The sequence below is a fragment of the Xenopus tropicalis genome, chromosome 1 (assembly GCF_000004195.4).
Source record: "Xenopus tropicalis strain Nigerian chromosome 1, UCB_Xtro_10.0, whole genome shotgun sequence".
Lineage (NCBI taxonomy): Eukaryota > Metazoa > Chordata > Amphibia > Anura > Pipidae > Xenopus > Xenopus tropicalis.
Genome location: NC_030677.2, coordinates 113,096,532 through 113,118,384, shown reverse-complemented (window position 1 = coordinate 113,118,384; position 21,853 = coordinate 113,096,532). Strand labels below are relative to the sequence as shown.

General features: G+C 37.9%; 1 protein-coding gene across 7 annotated transcripts in view; it reads right to left on the bottom strand.

Annotated features, from left to right (window-relative positions):
* hook3 (hook microtubule-tethering protein 3) overlaps positions 1-21,853 on the bottom strand; it is a 52,216-nt gene that overhangs the window by 8,610 nt on the left and 21,753 nt on the right. For 3 of the 7 annotated variants that reach the window (XR_004219465.1, XM_031890242.1, XM_031890248.1), the window contains exons 7-23: positions 21,506-21,568; positions 20,953-21,036; positions 20,470-20,532; positions 15,702-15,865; positions 13,672-13,812; positions 11,488-11,689; positions 11,291-11,401; positions 10,510-10,597; positions 9,084-9,153; positions 7,790-7,930; positions 7,613-7,700; positions 5,647-5,652; positions 5,085-5,119; positions 4,506-4,588; positions 3,799-3,899; positions 3,548-3,652; positions 939-1,010 (exon numbers count right to left, since the gene is read on the bottom strand). Coding sequence is in view for 6 of the 7 variants with exons in the window: in XM_031890242.1 (XP_031746102.1) it covers positions 939-1,010; positions 3,548-3,652; positions 3,799-3,899; positions 4,506-4,588; positions 5,085-5,119; positions 5,647-5,652; positions 7,613-7,700; positions 7,790-7,930; positions 9,084-9,153; positions 10,510-10,597; positions 11,291-11,401; positions 11,488-11,689; positions 13,672-13,812; positions 15,702-15,865; positions 20,470-20,532; positions 20,953-21,036; positions 21,506-21,568 (1,617 nt within the window). In the remaining variant the exon portion in view is untranslated. The remainder of the gene's footprint in view (positions 1-938; positions 1,011-3,547; positions 3,653-3,798; positions 3,900-4,505; positions 4,589-5,084; positions 5,120-5,646; positions 5,653-7,612; positions 7,701-7,789; positions 7,931-9,083; positions 9,154-10,509; positions 10,598-11,290; positions 11,402-11,487; positions 11,690-13,671; positions 13,813-15,701; positions 15,866-20,469; positions 20,533-20,952; positions 21,037-21,505; positions 21,569-21,853) is intronic. The other 4 variants (XM_031890251.1, XM_004910906.4, XM_031890245.1 and 1 more) reach the window with 3 other exon arrangements.

Sequence of the window (21,853 nt, the reverse complement as noted above, 5' to 3'; positions counted from 1 at the left end):
GGTTTTGCATAGTTCCACTGACAAGAAATCCCCTTTCCCCAAAAAAGGTGCAGCTATTCTAGATGCATCTACATTGCTATATGAAAATAGCATAGGGGCTTCCGCTTCAGGCGCCTGTATTAAAAAGAACATTATCAAAAATCACTTTGCAAATGACACAGTGCAGATAAAGGGAAAATATTTTAACCTACATGTATACATACAATGAATGTGGGTTCTCAATTCCACATTAACTAACAGTAAGCATATCAAGCAATTACCTCCACATCACATATTATAACAATTATCATAAAAAGTAACCATACATTAAGCAAGAAAACAAAATTCTAATTTTCAAATGTAATAAAATAAAATAATCTGTAGAAAAAAATATATGCATATATAAAATGCAAAAAGTAGCTGCACTCAAGAAAATGCCTGGATGCACACCGCAAAAAAATAATATAGAGTGTCATATAAAGAAGGGCACTCACAAAATAGCCCCTTTCCATCTGATTTAAATAGGGAGTAGATGATCCCATTCTATGTACATAAATAACTGAAACAGGCAAAACTAGTGAAAAGATGCCCTCCAAGCATCTTCTAACAAGCTTACATGCCCTTTAATGCCATCTTAGTAACCAAATTCAACACTGGAACTGGAATAGTTATAAAAGGTGGTGCTGGAGCTAACAGGATGTGGCTGAAATCTGTAACCTCCATTGACTTATGAAGCAATGATTAGCATTTCAGTATAAGTCTGAAGGCAGGCTCTGTGCAGCTCAGAATGCCAATAATTATTGCTAGCCATAAAAGCTCTATATTCCACACTCATTCCCTCCAAGTTCTTCAGTCTGCTCCACTGCTCAGCTGCCAAATATGTATTTGGTTCTTTGCCTTACAGTCATCCACTGTAAAGGACTGTACAGAACAAACATGAAAGCCTGGGAAGCACTTACCATGTTGTACCACGCGCTCACAATTAATTTCTCTTCTTGATCTCTCTGCGTCTTTGTTTTCTCAAATTCTTTCTGTAAATAGAGGGTGAAGCAAAAAAGCTAAAATAGGAAAGAACCAATCTCAAAAAAAAGCCCTGTAAAATACACAGATACAACACACATGAATGCACTGTTAGAAGTCATATGGTCAAGGCTATGTTTCGTTTTGTGCAAGTACAACAGAGCCTTATGGTTACTCTAATAGTTCTTAGGGTATGAGGCATAACACAAGCAAGCTAGCTCCAGTCAATAACTTTGCTAAAATATATTAAAAAGGACAAACTTGCTATTTGTTAGCCCTCTAAAATTTATTTTCAAAATATGCCACTGACCGGGGACATGATTGCTGGCTAGTTCAAAGTGATACTGACACAAAAAAACTACTTTTCAAAATATGAATATACATAAAAAGCTACCTATAGGTCGTGTTGATGGTTTTTCACTGACATGTTTGGTTTTGTAAATAATTGTTACTTGAAGTTCCTAAACCTGACTGTTTTGCCAACCTGACTGTCCCTTCCCAGCCTGTCAGTTATAGCTTCTAATGCTAACGGACAAATATGGCCGCCCCCTTATAGAGGAACACAGGGGATCAGACAGGTAATGTAAACGCATCAGGCATATATTTTAATGGCAAAATTACAAAGTTCTTGCAAAGACAATGTTATAATAGATGTAAAAAAAAAGATTTACTTTCTGGTGTCAGTATCTCTTTAAGTGCCTGTTTGGTAACCTTGCTCTCTTATCCCCCATATATTGCAGAACTACAATTTCCAGCATACCTTAACAACTGAATATATGTTGGAGGATGCTGGAATTTGTAGTTCACCAACTTTGGGGAACAAAGGTTCAAGGAAGCTAGGTCTTAAATACCAATTTACATGGTAAACAACAACAAGAGACTGCTCTTTGCAGGTTTATTCAGCTTCACTTCCTATTTGCTTTTGTGCAGAACAAACTCACATGATCAGCCTTATTCAAGCTTATGTTGAAGAAAATCTCCTTTAAGAAGCTGGGAAGATGGTGATCTTTAATTTTAAGCCAATGCTCCTTCATTTTTTTTAGTTTTGAACTATTTAACAATTTATTCCTCAAGGTTTCAATTTAAAATCTATTCATTGTGACCCAGTTCCTGAGGTTCTGTGTAACCTAAAACCTAGGAAGGTTTTTGAATGGCAAACCAAAACATTAATAGCAGAGAACAAATGAAAACATAAAGTACCAGGAGATACCATGGGCAGTTTTCCAAAAAGTGTCAATATTAGCTTAACTAAGTGAAAAGGTGCAAGACAAAAATGGTAAACAATGAAAATTAACACTCCATACGAGGAGGTTTAATCTCTTCCAGGCTATAGCTACACTACTACTATCTAGCTGGACAGTTTTACTATGTATACTAATATACTATAGTAAAGTCCCTAGTAGGTGTAAAAAACACCTCTTTTCACTCCTTTTCAATATAGTCTAGACAAAAAGAACAACCTCTTTCCACTACTCATTCCAAGAGGTAAAGGGGCCATATTAATAATGTTCAATTTTTTTTTCATAGAATGGTACTGACGCTAAGGGGCTGATTTACTAACCCACGAATCCGAATGGGAAAAATTCAGATTGGAAAACGAACATGTTGCAACTTTTTCATATTTTTTGCGATTTTTTTGTCGCCGTTACGACTTTTCGTAAATTGTCGCGGCCGTTTTGTAGCCGTTACGATTTGCTCGTATCTTGTCGCGACTTTTTCGTATTGAGCGCTCGTAAACTGCGGGCAAAACTTGTAGACTTAGCATGATTTTGGAAGCCTCCCATAGGACTCAATGGCACTCTGCAGCTCCAACCTGGCCCAAGAAAAGTCACGATACTGAAGCTTGAATGAATCCGAAACTTTCGTACTCGGCGCGAAGGCTACGAAAAAGTGGCAACAATTCGCGCAAGTCGTAACACTACGAAAAAGTCGCGACATTTTGCGAAACAGTCATAACGGCTACGAAAAAGTCGCAACAATTTACGAAAAAAAAACGCAAAATACCGATCATTATGAAAAAAATGCATTCGGATGCCTTCGGACCGTTCGTGGATTAGTAAATCAGCCCCTAAGTATTGCTTGTTTAAAAAATGAAAAAAGTTTTCATTGTTAACCATTCCTGTTAATAGACAGAAAAGTGTTTTGTAAATAGGCTAAAATTCAAACTGCTGGTAAGCCAGTAGGATTCCCCAGTTTAATATTGATGCCAGCTTACCTCCACTCCAATACACTTTTTGTACAGCCAATAGGGCAACTACTCTGCCTTATTCTAGAATAACATCCCAGATAAAATCACTTATACTGATAGTAGACTATATTGCACTGGATATTTGGAACAAAGTTACTGGACAGCCAGGGTCTGGCCTGTGGGACCCTATCTTACTGGATGACAAAGCTATACTATAGAGCTGAATCAGGATGACTGGAATATGGTTACAGAAAGTACAAATGTGTTATTGATCAGATAATATAGGGTCATGCAATATAAAATATTTCACTGCAATATCTGGAAAACCACTGGAGAAACAAGAAAATAAAATTATTTTACCTCCAAAGACACGAACATTTTGTCCCTTTCCTGCAACTGATTTTTTAAGGCTTGTATTTCTGGGCCAGTTCCCTGATTCTGTTTTGGATCTAATGTGCGAATAACCTATAAAATAAAAACACAAAAACGAATCAGAAGAGAAGAGAAAACTTAAATCTATAGCTAATTTTGTATGTTAACAAACCCCAGACAATTGCCTGAATTACACAACCTGTCACACATTTAGCTAATGAGTGACTTCTCCCACTTACACTTTTTGCTTTTTCTAGATATTTTTTGTAACGCTCTTCCATTTGTTTCATATCATCTTCTTTTTTCCGCAGGGCATCTTGTAATTCTTCAATTTTCATTGCTGCAATTTAAAAGAATTGACATTGTAATTGTGATGTTATGGTGAATAATTCCTTCAAATTAAAACCTTGAGATAAGTCTATGAATACTTCATACGCAAATCAGATTCATGTTTAGATACAGAGACCTACAAAAACCTGATATAGTATCCTACTACAACCTCAGCTTTACTTAACACTTATCTGGAGAACTACTAAAATCTTAAGTAAAGCTTTTATAAATTTCAATACAAATCAACTCAAATTGGATACCACCCTAGTATATACTCCTGGTCACAACAGGCATTTGTTATTGAAAAAGGGCATACACAGGCAAAGCAGACTTTCCTTACTGGAACCAATGTGCAATTTGCTTTTTCTGTAATATGATGGCCCCAAAATTTTCACAGGATCAGATTAAAACTTCAAGAATTAACTTTTTAGGATTGACTGGTCTATCTATCATGTAAATCGCGCTATAAATACATATTATATACAGGTGCAACAGCTAGATTAAATCTTATAAGAAACAAACCTTGCTATTGGGACTATATTTTTACATTCTACCAAAGACTATCAAAACAGAAAGAAATAATGAAATTAAAATACAGGAACAGGGATAAACCTACAGCTATTGTTGTAACGAGGCTCCAAATCTTCAATAATAGCCCGTTTCTTCTGTAGTTCATTATTTGCTTCATGCAGCTTTTCTCTGTGTGGAGAAAACAAACAAAGGCGGAGGTTCACTTCTAAAGGTGGCCATACACGAGTGATATCGGGATAATTCAAATTAAACGGCAGGTATATGGGCCATCGGACCGAGGAAACATCAGCAAGCCGATGCAGCCCCCATTCTGATGGGAAAATCAAACCTGCCCGATCGATCCATGGCAGATGTAACTTGCACAAAAGTTTGTGCAATTTGAGTTTGACTTTTTTGGAATAGGAGAAGCTATTTTAAATTCAATAAACCTGTTTATGGAACTACACTGTGACAGATAAAATCCTTATATTTTACAAAAGGGAGTATTTTATTACTTCTCTCTCTCTATAGAAGCAGAGAAACATATCATAAATACACTGTTCCTTCATTATTATTATATGGTTAAAAATAAGAGTCAACGATTTATTAAAATGGGTACAAAGTTATCAGAAATGTTTATGATGTAGGGCTGGTCTAAAAAAAAAAAAAAAAAGAAAGCACTTACAAGTGTTCTTCAAGTTTCTTTTTCAAAAGCAGTGACTAAATAAAAGAAAAATCCCATGATTAGTGAATATTCTCTAAATGCACATCTAGAATCCACCGTAAATTAATGATGCAGTCACATGAGAGACAAAACATGCATTTGCCCAAACAAACAAAAATGGTGTCCATGTATTTTTCCAGAACTATACCATTTGTGCAGCCCATTATCTATATACAGGTATGGTATCCCCTATCCAGAAACCCAATATCCAGAAAGCTCAGAATTTCAAGAAGGCCATCTCCTATAGAGTCCATTTAATTCTACTGGAATTATTTAATATTTAAATTATTTTAAACAGATTCTACAGGGATTATTTAATGTTTTAATGATTTTAATAGATTTAAGGTATGGAGACCCAAATTATGAAAAAAATCCTTATCTCGAAAACCCTAGGTCCCCAGGTTCTGAGTTATAGGTTTCATATCTGTATTTACTAAAAGAAAAACCCATATTGTACTACATAGCTTACTAGCACCAACACATAAAAAAGTTTAAGATGTTATTTTAAAAAAGTCATACTCACAATAGCCTGATATAAAAAGCAAATGGATGCATTAATAAAAAAAAGAGCAAGTAAATAAATGTCAAGATAGGAAAAGTCATATAAAAAAATATTTCAGATTTCAGTCACAATCTTTAAAGTATATTTAAATTAAATGTTGTATTATTTCTGTTTTTCTATCTGCCACATTTCAAAATAAGGAATAACAGGACCTGTAAGTGTAGGCCCTGCTCAAGTCCAGATGACTGCAATTCAAGTACCGTATATACTCGAGTATAAGCAGAGTTTTTCAGCCCAAAAAATGAGCTGAAAAAGTAACCCTCGGCTTATACTCGCGCATATACTAGCATATATATGGTAAATCGATTCGTTCGTTGCGCGCACCGGTGGCTGGCCGAACGTATGTGCCGGTGTGCGTGCGCGCGGCATCGTAAGCGACGCACCGCTGCTTACGATATCGCGCGCATTCACGGAAGATATGGGTAACTTTCAAAACTAAGTGGACTGGATCCTGGGGCAAAGCCAGCTGCTCTCCCACAGCTGCGCTACAGACAAAGTAAGTGTGCTGGGTGCCCGGGGATACAGAGAGAGAGGTGCCCGCTGCCAATGCCTCTCCATGGCACTGTTTTTGCGGTTGTACAGTTATGTCCGGGGCTCAGTAGGACTATACTTAGTGGGGGAGGGAGCAGGCAGGGGCAACTGGCCTGGGAGTCGCTCATACAGGGGCCCCTGGACGAGTGTGGGAGAGCGACCTGTTGCCTGTGCAGACCGAGCAGGCAGTGTGTAGAGCACAGGCAGGGGGGGCACAATACACAAACTGAAGGGGGGGTAGGCTTTATACATATGCTAGTGACTCCCAGCACCCTTGGACTGCTGTTAGTGTGGGGATGTGGGAGTAGTAGTTCATTCTCTTTTGTATTGGGCTGTCCTGCTATGTTGTAGAGTTATAACAGTCTGTATATATTATATGCGTGAGCACGGCATCGTAAGCGACGCATCGTTGTACCATTAAGAGATGCCACAGTATGCTCTGAGCTTTCAGAAGGAGCAAGTGCTACACATTAGAACTGCTTTGAGGTAACCTATTGTTTCTCCAACTCCCATGTAGCTGGGGGAGTCGGCTTATACTCGAGTCAATAAGTTTTTCCAGTGTTCTTAGGTAAAATTAGGTACCTCGGCTTATATTCGGATCGGCTTATACTCGAGTATATACGGTAAATGGAGGGGCATTTCTGAGTGACAAAACACTCTAAATAAGGCAATCTGCTTACATATGAAGTCAAATAACAAACAGCATTTTTTTAAAAAAACACTGCTAAGAAACTAGTGCACCCAAATGAGCTATTTATAAAATATATATAGTAATGGCTATGTGTGTATTTTGCAGGTTGGCTTGTTAATGATAGAACATAAATAATACACATATAGGTTTGGTGCTGCCCTAGGCACCAGATTTCAGCTCGCCCTTTTCTATCAGCGATTGGCACTTATGCAGAACAGGTGGCATATGGGGAATTTTTTTGCTACATAGGTGCCAGAGGGCCAGCAGTGATTCTGGGGCTTCTGCTGCCGGAGGGCCCGATGCCGTCCCCTCTCTCCCGCTCCATGCTTACAACTTTAGCATCAGAACGGGCCCAGAGGGGGCCACATAGCTAGTGCAGAGAGCGCTATTGCGCTTTTTGAACTAGTAGAGCTGAATTTTCATTTTAAAAAATGAAAGCTCTTAAAGCTACTAGAGGTGGCTTTCTGCCTACCCTGGTAACTGGCTGCTCCCTGCCACCTGACAAGAAGTGAGGGTTGCCTTAGGTATGGGCCTCAAGTTCCTACATGGAGATATGACTCTGTATAATTCTGAATCCAGGTTATTGAAGGGATGTACAGTATACCAGTAATGACAGTGGCATTTCCTCATCAATCACTTCAACAAACAATTAGATAGCAGAGGAGGTGTTCACATGTATAAAGTGAAAAAACATATTGTACTTACATCTTCAGCTTTTGCTCCTTGCTCTTGTAAAGATTTCTGGAGTTCTTCTACCTGGGACTGCATTTCTATCAAACGTTGATTTACTAGTCTAGTGAAAAAAAAAACCACATAAATGTTCATCTATTAAACCTTCCTTCTTTGTATCCAAAATAACATAACACATTGCCTTTTCTGTACCTGTTTTCTGTCTCCAGCTCATTTTTCCTCATGTTGGCGTCATCAAGCAGACTTTGTAAAAGGGATATTTTTTCATTGTCAGATCCTTCTTGATTAATTTTTAACATCTTGTTTTCATGTTGTAGCCGTATGAGCTTCTCTCTGAAGAAATTACAAAAACATCTAAAAGCATCCTTCAGTTACAGCAAATGATTTACATTGAATATCAAATCCAATTAATAAAAGTCACAAGTGTGACAAATGTTGGGGACACTGATGATGGGTACATTCTTAAGGGGCATCTGAGTCCAGGTCCAGATTTAAAATAGGCTTTCTATTATAAGTATACAGTATCCCAAACGGCCTACACAAGTCTAATAAATAGTGACTGTCTATGGCATCTTACAATAGCCCCTTTGCTGTCAGTCTGGACTGGCCTTAGAACCCCACAGGTGTCACCTCAGAGACAACCCAAAGCAGGTGAGCTGGGATGTTACATATACAGGTATATTAAATAATACAGATAGGTCATAATACAGATACACAAACCATTCTATGTTATAGCAAGAGGTGTACAGAACACCCCTTAATCACCTTTATCTCTACCCTGCAGTTTTGGCAGCTAACAAGCCATGATGTAAAATGCTGTTCATGCATCTTTGTGAGGGTTGGCTTTGACCAATTGGATTTTTGGGTGGGTTACTTTTAACCTAAAGAATTTGTATTAGTAATTTTGTGCATTTCATGCTATTTGCAAACTTAATATAAAGAAGCAGCCTATTAAAAGCTGTGACTTGCAAAGTCACATTTGAAGCCTTCAGTGATACATTTCATTCTGTGTGGCTGACTGCTTCTCATAAGTCTGTATTTTTGACTTACAAAAAAGCTGCCGTATCCACCTTATCTTTGGTAGGTAAAACTACCAACACAAGTCATGTGTTTTAAAAATAAGATGGCTTCTCTTTAGCAAATATTTATACTGGGGTGGAAAAACGAAGGTACAATGGTAAGCACTGCTGCCTGGGATCCTACCATCAATTTCAAACAAGGGCACAGTCTACAAGAGATTTATATGATAGGGGCTGTAAATGCTACTGGGACAGGGATTTATGTGAATGATGTATAATCTCACGATTTGCATAGTTTGTATTTTCTCCCCATATTTTTAAGTAATGCTGACCACACAGTAACTATTACATTGACCTAGTTGAAGGGTTATTTATTTGAAATAAAGCATATATTATCATTTATTTAGCCTTTGGTGGCCTTTTTATCAAAAATTCTTTGACAATACTTTAAGAATGACAACACTTACTTAATTTCTGGTGTAACAATCTCTGCTGCTAAACTGTCAGTTGGCTCCTGGTTACCTAATGGCATCAAACCTGGCAAATAAAAACAGATCTTGAAATGCAAACATTAACTACAGTCTAATTGTGGCAATAAGTAATAGCATTTCTGTATACGAGTGGCTAAATAAACTGCTCGCTTCAGTTAATGGAAAGCAAAATACTGCAAGCAGTTAGTGTTTGCTCAAAAATCCCCATGTGGTAGCTCTAAGGGTGAAGACACACAGGGTGATTAGTCGGCCCGACTTTTTAAAAAGTCATGGTGACTAATTTGCGTAGCGAAAATTCTGGAGCGTTCTAGCTTTGAAATGGGGGGGTCACTGACCCCAGCAGCGTAAAATCTATTGCTCTGTGAACTTACAATTTTATCGTTATTGTTACTTTTTATTTTTTGTCTTTCTATTAAGTTCCTCTCCTTTTCATATTTCAGGCTCTCATTTAAACCACTGCCTAGTTGCCAGGGTAAACAAAACCCTAGCAACCAGATGAACTACCCCATTAAATCATTATTCTTTTATTCAATAGCCAAATTTTCCTCACACCTTCCATAGCTCTTCTGTACTGTCAAAATCCCAATACAAGAAGCCACTATAGTAACCTATTAGACAAGAGGCTGCAGCTTGTCATTACTGGATGCATTACCAGCCAGAAAATGAAGAGAGGTATAGATGCAACTAAAACCACCTAAATTTGCTCATATCCAGAACAGAAAAGTCCCTTAATCTTCTATTTCAAGCCCATTTAGGGAATATGTCAGCATTTAGGGTCCAGGGAATATATTACAAGAATTGCAGCACTCCCATTCCAAAGCAGTAACACCACCTCTTTTTAACATGGTACATGAAAAGTTGATGTACCATAACAGCAATGTTTCAGTATACTTTCTCAGCTTGAGAAAAGACCTGTACAGTCTAAAAACATTGCTGTTAATGTGCCATATTTAAAATTAGTGCAGTTTTACTATTTTGGAATGGGAGTGCTGTAATCCTTGTAATATATTAAATAGACCCAAAATACTGACATTTTTCTTAAATGCGCTTGGTAGAGAGGACTCTGATACTTTTCTAGAATGCCTAAGGAAGGTATTTAAAGGTGAACATATCATGTTGTGTGCTCCTAAAAAAAACAAAACAAAAAAAAGCCTAAAGTGGGTAAGAGTGCTGGAAAACTACTGTGATAGCCCAGTAAATATACCCTACACAGAAACATGTATCTGACTTATCATATTAAAAGGATGACCTGTTAATTGGATCGTTTGGATCACCTCCACTATGCTACCAGTTTTTATTAAATTCACAAATGTTTGGTGACTCACTGACTGTACAGCTAGTTATTGATACATGCAGCAGTTTGAGGATGAACATCTTTATTCTACAGGAAAAGTTGTTTTACCTGCTGAGGTTAGTTGCCCCTCCTGAGCTTGAACACATCTCAGCTCCTCGATGGTTTCCTTAAGCGAGTCTCTTTCTGACCTTAATCTCTAATTAGGCACAGAGAGGATAGAAGCATAATATTAATCTCTTTACACTGGAAATAGGAAGCAATGAAAACCACAGAAAGCCCACTGACACTAACAGATGGAAGGAATTTAGGTTTAATCAGTACAGGTATGGGACCTGTTATCCAGAATGCTTGGGACCTGGTGTTTTCCAGATAAGGGATCTTTCCATAATTTGGATCTCCATAACTTAAGTCTGCTAAAAATCATTTAAATATTGAATAAACCCAATAGAATTGTTTTGCCTCCAATAAGGATTAATTATTTCTTAGTTGGGATCAAGTACAAGGTTCTGGTTTATTATTGCAGAGAAAAAGGAAATCATTTTTAAAAATTAGAATTATTTGCTTATAACAGTCTATGGGAGACGGCCTTTCCGTAATTCGGAACTTTCTGGATAACGGGTTTCCAGATAAGGGATCCCATACCTGTACTACTAAGCAAGATCGTATGTGATCTGGTCACATGCCAATTACCAGATTGGACCAATTAGATCTTTCTGCATCTAAGCATGGAGCAGTGAAGAATGTTTGCATTTCCAAACACCTTGCTTGGGGATACTGGTAGCTGTATCTTAGTTGTCTGAAGAGCAAGCAATTGTTCAGCCTCTATATACAGATTATAAGGAACGTTTACACTATAGAATATCTTACAAAGTGCAAAAACATGACTTACATCTTTTTCTTTCTGTAAACTGTCAATTTTTTCTTTCAATCTCTTATATTCAAATTCCAGTTTGTCTGCTTTCTTTGACTCCTCCGAGAGTCTGTTTTGCAATTCAACTACCTGTTGGAACAATAAAACTCACTATGTTATGAAGAATAAAATCTGTCAGTAGTTAAGAGAGTATCAAAGGACACAGGGTGGCATACCTGTCTCTTGTAAGTCTCAAGCTGACTGCGGGCAGCATTGGCTTTCCGGAGTTCCTCTTCTAGGCTCACTGTATTCTGCATGTACATAGTGTTTTTCTCTTCTAAAAGCTTTACTTGTCTTCGTAAATCCCCCAGATCTTCTAGTTTTTTCTTGTATGACTCCACCTGACTCTCTAACTTGGATACTTTGTCAGATGAATGCCTATAAAAAGAAAACACTGTAAACGAACAATTTTGCCTTTTTGAATATGGTCATCAAATTAAAAAGGTATAATTGTGACTGAAAATCATTTGTAAGGCTAATGTCCCAGGGGAAGATTTAGTCGCTGCAATTTTCAAAAAGTGCGTTCCAGCGACAAGTCGCTCATCTTTTCCTAACAAGTGATAACTAGAGATTTCAAAAACGGAGCGATTTTATTTCCCACAAGTCCAGGTGTCATATTCCCTGCCCACAATTAGAAATAACATCCAGTGCAATGGGGGAAATTGCAGCAACTTCCCACTCAGTGGGATTTGCTTTCAGCGATTCCATTAGTTTTGAACGACTATGTTTCTTTGTAAAATCGCTGGAGAAAAGGTCTCAAAGCAATTTGGAGCGATAATCAATTTGAAGTAGTATCGTCTGTTTAGGCGCTGGTGATTTCTGCTCCTCTCTAAGTAGAGACAAAACGAGCGACTTGTCGCTGGAACTCGCTTTTTAAAAATTGCAGTGACTATATTTCCCCGTGGGACATTAGCCTAATGCCGACTGGATGGTGGGTCTTTATCCAGAGAGATTACAGCAAGGAGAGGATCTGATACATTTTAGAAGATTCAGCAGGGGAAGATAACGCATAGCTAAAGTAGAGCAAACAAGAAACTCAGGTGTTAGGTTAAACAAATATGTACCATGACTTTTCCACAAACAAGATTGCATCACATGTAATCTGTAGGGAAGACAGAATAAATGCCAACAGAGAAGTGTTTCGTTCTCAAATATGTAATATATAAGAAGAAATTATTTATACGGTTTACTAATACTATATAGTAATACTGTAACACCAGTTACAGACAAGCATATCTTACAATTCCAGACAAACGCTAAGGATCTCCTACGACAGAAGTGACAGACTTGCAATGCATTTAAAGGGACAGTAACACCAAAAAATGAAAGTGTATAAACGTAATTACTATATAATGTAATGCTGCCCTGCACTGGTACAACTGGTGTGTTTTCCTTAGAAAGACTACTATAGTTTATATAATAAAGCTTCTGTGTAGCCATGGGGGCAGCCATTTACAGGAGAAAAGGCACAGGTTACTTAGCAGATAACAGATAAAACCCCATTATATTCTACAAAGCTTATCTGTTATCTGCTATGTGCCTGTGCCTTTTCTCCTTTTTCCCAGCTTCAATGGCTGCCCCCGTGTTGACATAGCAGCTCATTTATATAAACTATAGTAGCGTTTCTGTTTCAAACTTACCAGTTTTACCAGCACAGGGCAACTGTACATTATATTTTAATTACTTTAAAACACTTTCATTTTTTGGTGTTACTGTTCCTTTAAGACAAGAGTTTGTAAAGGTGCAGATTTGTGATGCATACAATTATTGTGTGTGGGGGGGGGGACTACTACAGTTTATATTAACAAAGCTGCTGTGTAGCCATGGGGGCAGCCATTCACAGGAGAAAAAGCACAGGTTACTTAGCAGATAGCCGATAAGCTCTGTAGAATATAAACGGGTTTTAACTGTTATCTGCCAAGTAACCTGTGCCTTTTCTGCTTTATTCCAGCTTAAATGGCTGCCCCCATGGCTATACAGCAGCTGTATTTATATAAACTATAGTAGTCTTTCTGTAGCAAACAAACCAGTTTTACCAAGGCAGGGCAACAAAACATTATATTTTAATTACTGTAAAACACTTGGTGTTACTGTTTGTTCAGCTTTTACTGCACATGCTCAGTCAGCACAAGGACAGAAGAAGCAGGAAGAGAATTGCTCCTTGCAAGTAGCCCAGTCCCCGGTGCAGTTTTCTGACAAAAGGATTGCTGGCCCAGGATCAGGAAAGCGATTACAATTACCAGGGAATAAAGCTTTCCTTCTCCTTTAATAAAGAATAAGCGCAAGAATCAGATGACACTGCCTACCTTATGTCAGTAGCTAAAGATTTATCAAAATGGGTTTATAGGTGCGTTACATACCTGAGAACATCCATTTCATCTTTGAGTGACTGAGCTTCATCTGCAAGTGTGGTTAAATCTTCGTTTTGTTGCCGTAACTCTGTGATCTCCTTCTCCAGCTCTTCACAGCGAATTCTGTAATCATCTTTAGATGCCTCGAGCCTGTGAAGCATATGATCAAATGAGCCATTATGCAAGCAACTGTATCTATGGAAACATGGTCCTGTATTTATCAAGCAGGAAGAAAAAATATAATATGACTTTGGGGCTGATTTACATAGTTATACATAATACAACCTGGTTACTTGAGAAATGTTATAGATCAGTGCTGTCCAACTTGTGCGGTGCCGAGGGCCGGAATTTCTCTAGCATACATGGTGGAGGGCCGCTAATGGAAGCCAGTTTTGGCCACTCCCCTTTTTTGAACCACACCCAATTCAAACCACACCCATTTTATCACAATGGTGGTAGTGCAGCAAAAACCCAAATGCTTTGTCCTCACTGCGGGGATATCAGTTATTCATATATGAAAGAATTCTATTAAGTCATATTAAGACACACCCTTAAATCCAAATGCCTCCTCCTCCCCTGTGGATAGCACAGCAACCCCCAGCAACATAACTACACACCTTAGGGACCATTTAATGGCTGTTTCCAACTACTAACAAACTCCGAAAACACACCCCTGCCAGGTTCACCTCTCACAGGCAGCATAGGGCAGGCAGAGTATGGCACACACAGGCAGCACTCTGCCTCCCTTATTCTGCCTATGTGTGCCATACTCTACCTGCCCTATGCTGCCTGTGTGTGCCATACTCTGCCTTCCCTATGCTGACTGTGTGTTCCATACCTTCCCTGCCCTATACTGCCTATGTGCCATACTTTGCCTCCCCTATGCTGCCTGTGTGTGCCATACTCTACCTGCCCTATGCTGCCTGTGTGTGCCATACTCTGCCTACCCTATGCTGACTGTGTGTTTCAACCTCCCCTGCCCTATACTGCCTATGTGCCATACTTTGCCTCCCCTATGCTATCGGCAGCATAGTCCAGGCACTACATACAATGTCTGAGGTGTGAACAGTTGAACAATGGGGGTGATTAGAGCCTGAGGTGTGAACACTGCAGGGGGTGAACAATGCAGAAACTAAAAGGTGTGAAAAACACAGGGGATTACACATTTAAACAATACAGGGGAATAACAGCCTGAATCTGAGGTGAGAACCATGCAGGGGGCCAGTTAATCTCAGTACTGATACTATTTAAAGCTTACACAAAGGTAAGCCATTTAAGCAGTCAGACAGGTGGGGGGCCACACAGAGAGGGGTCGCGGGCCGCATGCGGCCCGTGGGCCGCCAGTTGGACAGCACTGTTATAGATGATTTGTTTTCCAAGAGATGACAGAAAATCAATTTGCACGGCTATAAATCTCAGGAAAGATAAAGAGATTTAATCATTTTAAATACTAAATAATTTTCATAACTACAACAAGTATGATTTTATTTGAATAAGAACCATACCTTAAGCTGTAAAGACAAACACACCAAGAAAATTAAAAATTGCATAATAATCCTGGCTAGTTTAAAAGAGCCAGTCGGCATCGGTGATAGACCCCTGCACCATATATGTTTATAATATGATATCAGGCTGTGCAAATTAAAGCCAGAAAACCAGAGTATAGTTTGCCATTATAACACTTTTTTGTTTTTGTTGTTATTTTTCAAAAAAAAAATGTTCCTTCATTTTAATTTTTATTAAAACAAAGAAGCATAGTGTGTTCAGGTTTATTTTTAACCATGCTATCATACTCTGGGCGATTTTTACTCTCTAGGCTATAGCTGCTGTTTGATGCAATAAGAATTAATGCAACATGTGGCAAGTATACATTCTGAAATAAAAACTGTATAGTTTGCTAACTACAATGCAGGTTATGCCATTACATTTGTAGCAACAAGCCCAGGGACTGGGAAATATAAGTATACTTATAAAAGATATATTTTTAAAATTTTCCAAGAAATGGAAAAACTGCAAAAGAAAACAGAATGAGCTTTTACCTGAATGTTTCCTCTTGCAATTGTTCTAGCTGAGTTTGTAGCTGTAGATGCCTACGACCTGCTGGACTGTTGGGATCTTCCAGTGAATCTGATTGGTTCATTCGTTCCATAAGAATCTGGTTCTCAGCAAGCAAACTGCTCTTTTCTTCTTGGAGTCCAGCAACCTGGAACAGTGCAGAATATGCTTAAAAACTTATTGTCAAGTGAGGAGTACATTTTTCAAGTCTGCAAGGCAAGAGATACACTTAAGTAATTCTTGAAACATAATGTAAATATTTTAAAGAGGCAGTAAAGCTAAAATACAAGTTGGCTTACATAACAGGACAAAATGTAATGGCTTGTAAGTCCTGGTTTAAAATAAGTGGTTTTCCAGCATGCCGAAAAAAGGAATACATGCTCATATTTGCTTCTGCACCTACATAAACATTAATAAAAGATGTTGTTAAAGCGTAGGTGCCATTGCCAATAAATGACAAAATGCCTTGCCATGGCATCATTAGAACTGCAGCACCATGTAAGAACAAATTCCTTCACTAAATCTTAAATATAAGTGTTGTGGTTGGAAAAAAGGCAGCTCCATCAAGTTTAACATATGTGCCCAAGTGAAACCTGATAAACTGCCTGGGAGCTGGATCAGTATGTATGTTCAGAACAAGATCTTTCAAAATTGGTAAGGTTTTATAGAACTGAAAAGGCCCTTAGGCAGAAGCCTGGGTAACCTTGTGCCCCAACCTTGTCCCCTTCTGGGATACCCCTATAGGTTGACAGCACTGGTATACTGCAGCTGTTGGTTCCAATGAGTTCCTCCACTCTGTCATTTGCAAATTAAATGTTTTGATATAAAGTTCCTTCTCCCATAGTACTGCACTGCAGAAAACAATGGCTCACTATAAACACTTCTGAATAACCTTTGTTAATTATAGGTGTCATGACTTCCTAGTGGGGATGCGGACTTGATGGAGCATCACATTACCCAGTTATGACTAATTGGTTATTAGGAACTAACTCTAGGGGGCCGATTTACTAATCCACTAATCCGAATGGGAAAAATTTGGATTGGAAACGAACATTTCGCGACTTTTTCGTATTTTTTGCGATTTTTTTCGTCGCTGTTACTACTTTTTCATAAATTGTCGCGACTTTTTCGTAGCCGTTACGACTTGCGTGAATTGTCACGACTTTTTCGTAGCCGTTACGATTTGCTTGTATATTGTCGCAACTTTTTCGTATTGAGCGCTCGTAAACGGGGGGAAAAACTTTTGGAAGCCTCCCATAGGACTCAATGGCACTCTGCAGCTCCAACCTGGCCCAAGGAAAGTCACGATACTGAAGCTTGAATGAATCCGAAACTTTCGTACTCGGCGCGATGGCTACGAAAAAGTTGCGACAATTCACGCAAGTCATAACGCTACGAAAAAGTCGCAACAATTTACGAAAAAAGTCGTAACGGCTACGAAAAAGTCGCAATAATTTACGAAAAATCGCAAAATACCGATCATTATGAAAAAACGCATTCGGACGTTCGTGGATTAGTAAATGTGCCCCTAGGCGTTGCAGCCTCATGTGCTGGGCACAGTTAATCTGGGAAAAATAAAATGGTAAAACAGCTGTTGTTTCAAAATCATTTTACATCATAGCAAGTTGTATTTTGGCATTACTGCACTAAATAACACAGGAAAACCAATTAGTAAAGTTAGTAATATACAAGAGTACTGTGTTTTTTCCAAGGTAGGTTACAGGTTTGTGTTTTTTGTCTTTTTTGTAAATGGAGTGCCCTTGCATGAGACCAGGAATAACACTGTTCAGGCACTACTTTTAAATACTCCAATCCAATCTTTGGTTTTTGATCTGACAGCTGAAAATGTTTCTCTATGGGGTTATACACAATGCGATAGTGCTAAGGAATTATAATGTGTTCAGGCAAATCTTAACATGTATGGCTGCTGCACCTGCAGGATGTTTACATGTGATGACAACTTGTACGCTTTACACATTTGTGAACTACAAACGCTGGTTTCAATAATGCAATGCACAGAGCAGAGTAACGAATGAAATAAATAGGGAAGGTTGCCACTTGTAGGGAGATCATACATTACCTGGTCTGAATAATAATATCCAGTACTGTTCTTTTACAAAACACCAGAGGACCAAATAGGTCTTTAATGATGGCCCTAAGAGTATACCCCAGTTTTGTACCGGGCAATTCAGCTTTTTAGAAACAATGGCTAAAATACACAAAATCTTCCTACTGCCAATATTCCTTATATCCTTATATCTCTTTGGACTCGAAATGCAACAATGACTTTTCTGAACTAGTGCTAGGAATTATTAAACTATTTATAGGTCATGGAAGGCAGACACATATGACAATGTAAATCTCTCTTTATAAATTAAGAGAACCTAATCATGATCACAAGCTAAGGGGCATGATAAACCAGTGCATGCTCCTTTTAAGGGAAAGTTACCAAACGCTTAGAGCAAAATATGTTTAATCAGTTGAACATATTTTGCCTATTTTCCCCTGCATGCACTAAGCAGTATTTAACTACTTGCTCAGCAAAGTGAGCCAGGGATTCCGCTTGCACCCCGAAGCAGTTCCAGGCTGATGCACAATATCAGAAGCATGAGAAAAGAATGAATGGAATAGCTTTGAAACACCCCTAATACCACTATAAACAACAAAGTATAGTATGTGCATATATCACATGTCAGAATCTGTCAGTAGAATAATGAACACTACATTCATAAGGCAGCCACAAAATATTTGTTGCTTCTTAGGAAACAAAGTTTTGGTGTCCTTTGTACTGATCACTTCACATTCAGCAAACAATGCATGGTCTCCTACAGCAAAGCCATTCTAGAACAAACACCATAACTTCCAAGTGCAAAAAAAAAAAAATTCTAAAATGTCAGGCTTTGCAAAGAAAAAAGTAAACTATTTTTGCATAGAATAAAATATTTTGGTTATAAATACCCAGTAAGCATTTGTATGTACTAATTTTGATATTTTCATGCTGAAATAGTCTATCAAGGATATAAGCCTTATGAAATACATTTTTTAACTTTTAATACCTTCATCTACAGAAACATGAGCTATGGGCAATACAAGGCATTTTATAATATGTTAACTCCTTTTTATTAAAATTCTAAAAAAAATTCAAACTTTTGTTTACAAAGTACAAATGCACTTGAAGTGGTAGGACTGCATTAGTTACATTGTATGGCCAAAAGCATTACAACACCTTCAGGGGCGTATTTGGCCCCTGGGCCGCCCGAGGCGGCTCCTCCGATGGGCCACATCGCTAGTGTGGAGAGCGCAATTGCACTCTCTGCATTAGCAGAGCCAAAATTTCCATTTTAGAAACTGGAAATTCAGCTCTTAGAGTAACCAGGAGCGGTGCCTCATGGTAGCAGCGCCCCTGGACACCTTTCTGCCCAACATCTCTGTATTCTGTACGTCTGAATAACTTTACTTATAAAGTGCTACAAAGACATGCTGCTCTGTACAATTTTATGATGAAGAACTGTTGACGTTGTTCCTGACTTTGCTGCTATAACCGTCTCTACCCTTACTGGAAGGCTTTTCACTAAAGACCCAACCAGGATAAAATCATTGCATTCTGAAGTGTTAAAATTTGCTTTCAATGTAACAGAAAGCCCTAGACCATACTATGGTCAACAGCCCCGAACCATTAGTCCTCTACCAAACTTTAAAGTTCAGCATCATGTCAACTAGCATGGCACATAGTAATGTTTGCGGTTGCCTGCTCTCCCAGTGTTTCCAATGTTGTCAAGCTCCCTAAAATAGTTCTGAGGACATGATATTGGTTGGCCTATTCTTTGCTTACAGTTGAATATGGAGAAATTGACTTATTTAAAATGTATGTTTTAAAATTTAAAATGTATGTTGCTGAAGATTACATATCTGTATTCTTGATTATACATATTTTGTCAGTAAGCAGTGTAGCCTTAATTGCCATTTCCACTAATAAGAAGGGGAGTCCAGACACACTTTTCGCTTTATAGTATTGCAATTTACAGATTTGCATATGCTTTATGGCTTAATGCACATATAATGGTGGCTGAGTTGCATTACTACAAATGCTCTTATCTCATACCTATTAATATACAAGGGATATGGCTTTGTCTATAAAAATAATATGTTACCACAAGGGCAAGTTACTACCTTTTGTGAGTCAATAATCTCAACAGTATTGCTGTGTAGCTTCTGACCAGATGTTGATCTCAAAAAATGTAATGGCCTTACAGCATTCTCTAGATCTCTGAACTTTTTTTTTTACAATATCATCAATATAGTAGGATCAAGCTTACAAAATCAAATGAATAAAAGATAAAACAATAAAGATAATAGGTCAAACAGATGTAAGGCAGTTAGACAATTTCTAAAATATATTAGAACATTACATTGGGAACTGCTGTGAAGCCCTTTGCGAATACGTTTAATAGCACATCCTGTCATTACTTTCCATATACATATTATATATGATAGTGTCAAAAGCATGCATTATTGCACACCAACTTCATGAAATTAATAGATTTAAGATTTTGGTAAATTTTGTGGATAAGTATCTCTCAGACAGGCACCAGGTAATATTAAACATTGCATTAGTGATAAAATGTTGCATTCTGCCTAGTGGCTATTAGTATTCTTTTTCCTCAGCACATAAATAAAAGTAATGCAAACCAAAAGCAGCAATGTGTTAGTGGGTGCTGATGCTGAAGTGACAATACAGCATTCACAATTTACCCTTTCTTCTAGCTCATTACATTCAAATCTCAGTTTATCACGCTCCTCTTGGATATAGTACGCCTTCATTTCCATAAAAAGCAAAATAAAAGGGCGGTTAGGAAACAGAATTAAAGTGCAAAAACAAAGGGGGAAAAAAAAATTAAAAAAAAAAAATCATGGATGATTTTGATTGGCCAGCATGGTGGTGATTGACCTCACAGGCAAGCTTAGTACACTTCTGCCATTCCAGACTTTTGAAAAACTAAATTTACCACTGTTCTTGTCATTTCCCAGCTTAAAAAAAAAAAAAAAGGGGGGGGGGGGGCAATGAGGTTGGATCCAGATTTTTCCTCATTGTCCCTCCTTTAACTCCATACTCCCTACTACCACTGATTTAGCTATAAACACTCAATCACTTTATACCCCTGCCCTCACCTCCACTACTCTCTTACACATTGTACCTTGTATAACAAGAGAAAACTTGTAAAATAAAGCACCAACCTGCATATCCAATTCATGGCATCTTTGGGCAATTTCTTCTTTTGCTGCCAATGCATCGTTCAGTTCTTCATTTGCCTTTTTTAGCTATTCAGATTACAATAGAAAATACATTTCTATATAACATTAACAAATATTAAATCACTTGAGGAAAAAGAAGCAGGTTAAACCTAAATCAGAGCATGCAATGAATGAATTTATATTTAGGGTAAAAAAAATAAGGGTAAAAAAGCAGCAGTCATTCATTTTGACTTAGGTCTCAATAACTTTTACAAATGCAGCACCTTTGAGGTGCCTTGTTCCATGGTTATTGCTCAGCAAAACCCATAATTAGAACATAAACTTATTCTTCTTGTAGTACAGGTATAGGACCCGTTATCCAGAATGCTCGGGACCAAGGGTATTCCGGATAAGGGGTCTTTCCATAATTTGGATAGCTATCTTACATTTTAAATGTCTTAAGCAGGGACTAAAATCTGCAATAATCAATCATTTAGTCAACTTGTCTACCAGGATTTATACTTTAATATAAATAAAAGTGTAAATAAACCTTTACCTGCCGATCGAGTTCAGCATAGGCATCTGTGCCAATGGAAACTGGAGTTTCTTTACTCATTAACTGCATTTAAGCACAAACTAGATTAGATATACATGTCCAGAAAAATGTATGCGAATTATATTACAACAGTTTAAGTGGAAGTGTTCTCCAAGCTAAATCTGCAAACCACAGTGATCCGCAGATTTGCTGGTAAGCACTTGATATATTATTCCAAAGCAAGCAGGCATAGCATAAAGGGATAATGTACTGTTAGTAAAAGTGAGGATTTATTTTGCCTCTTCAGGAATTATATAATTATATACCTTTGTAAAGATGAAAAAGTAAAGTGAAATTTACTGGGGGGAT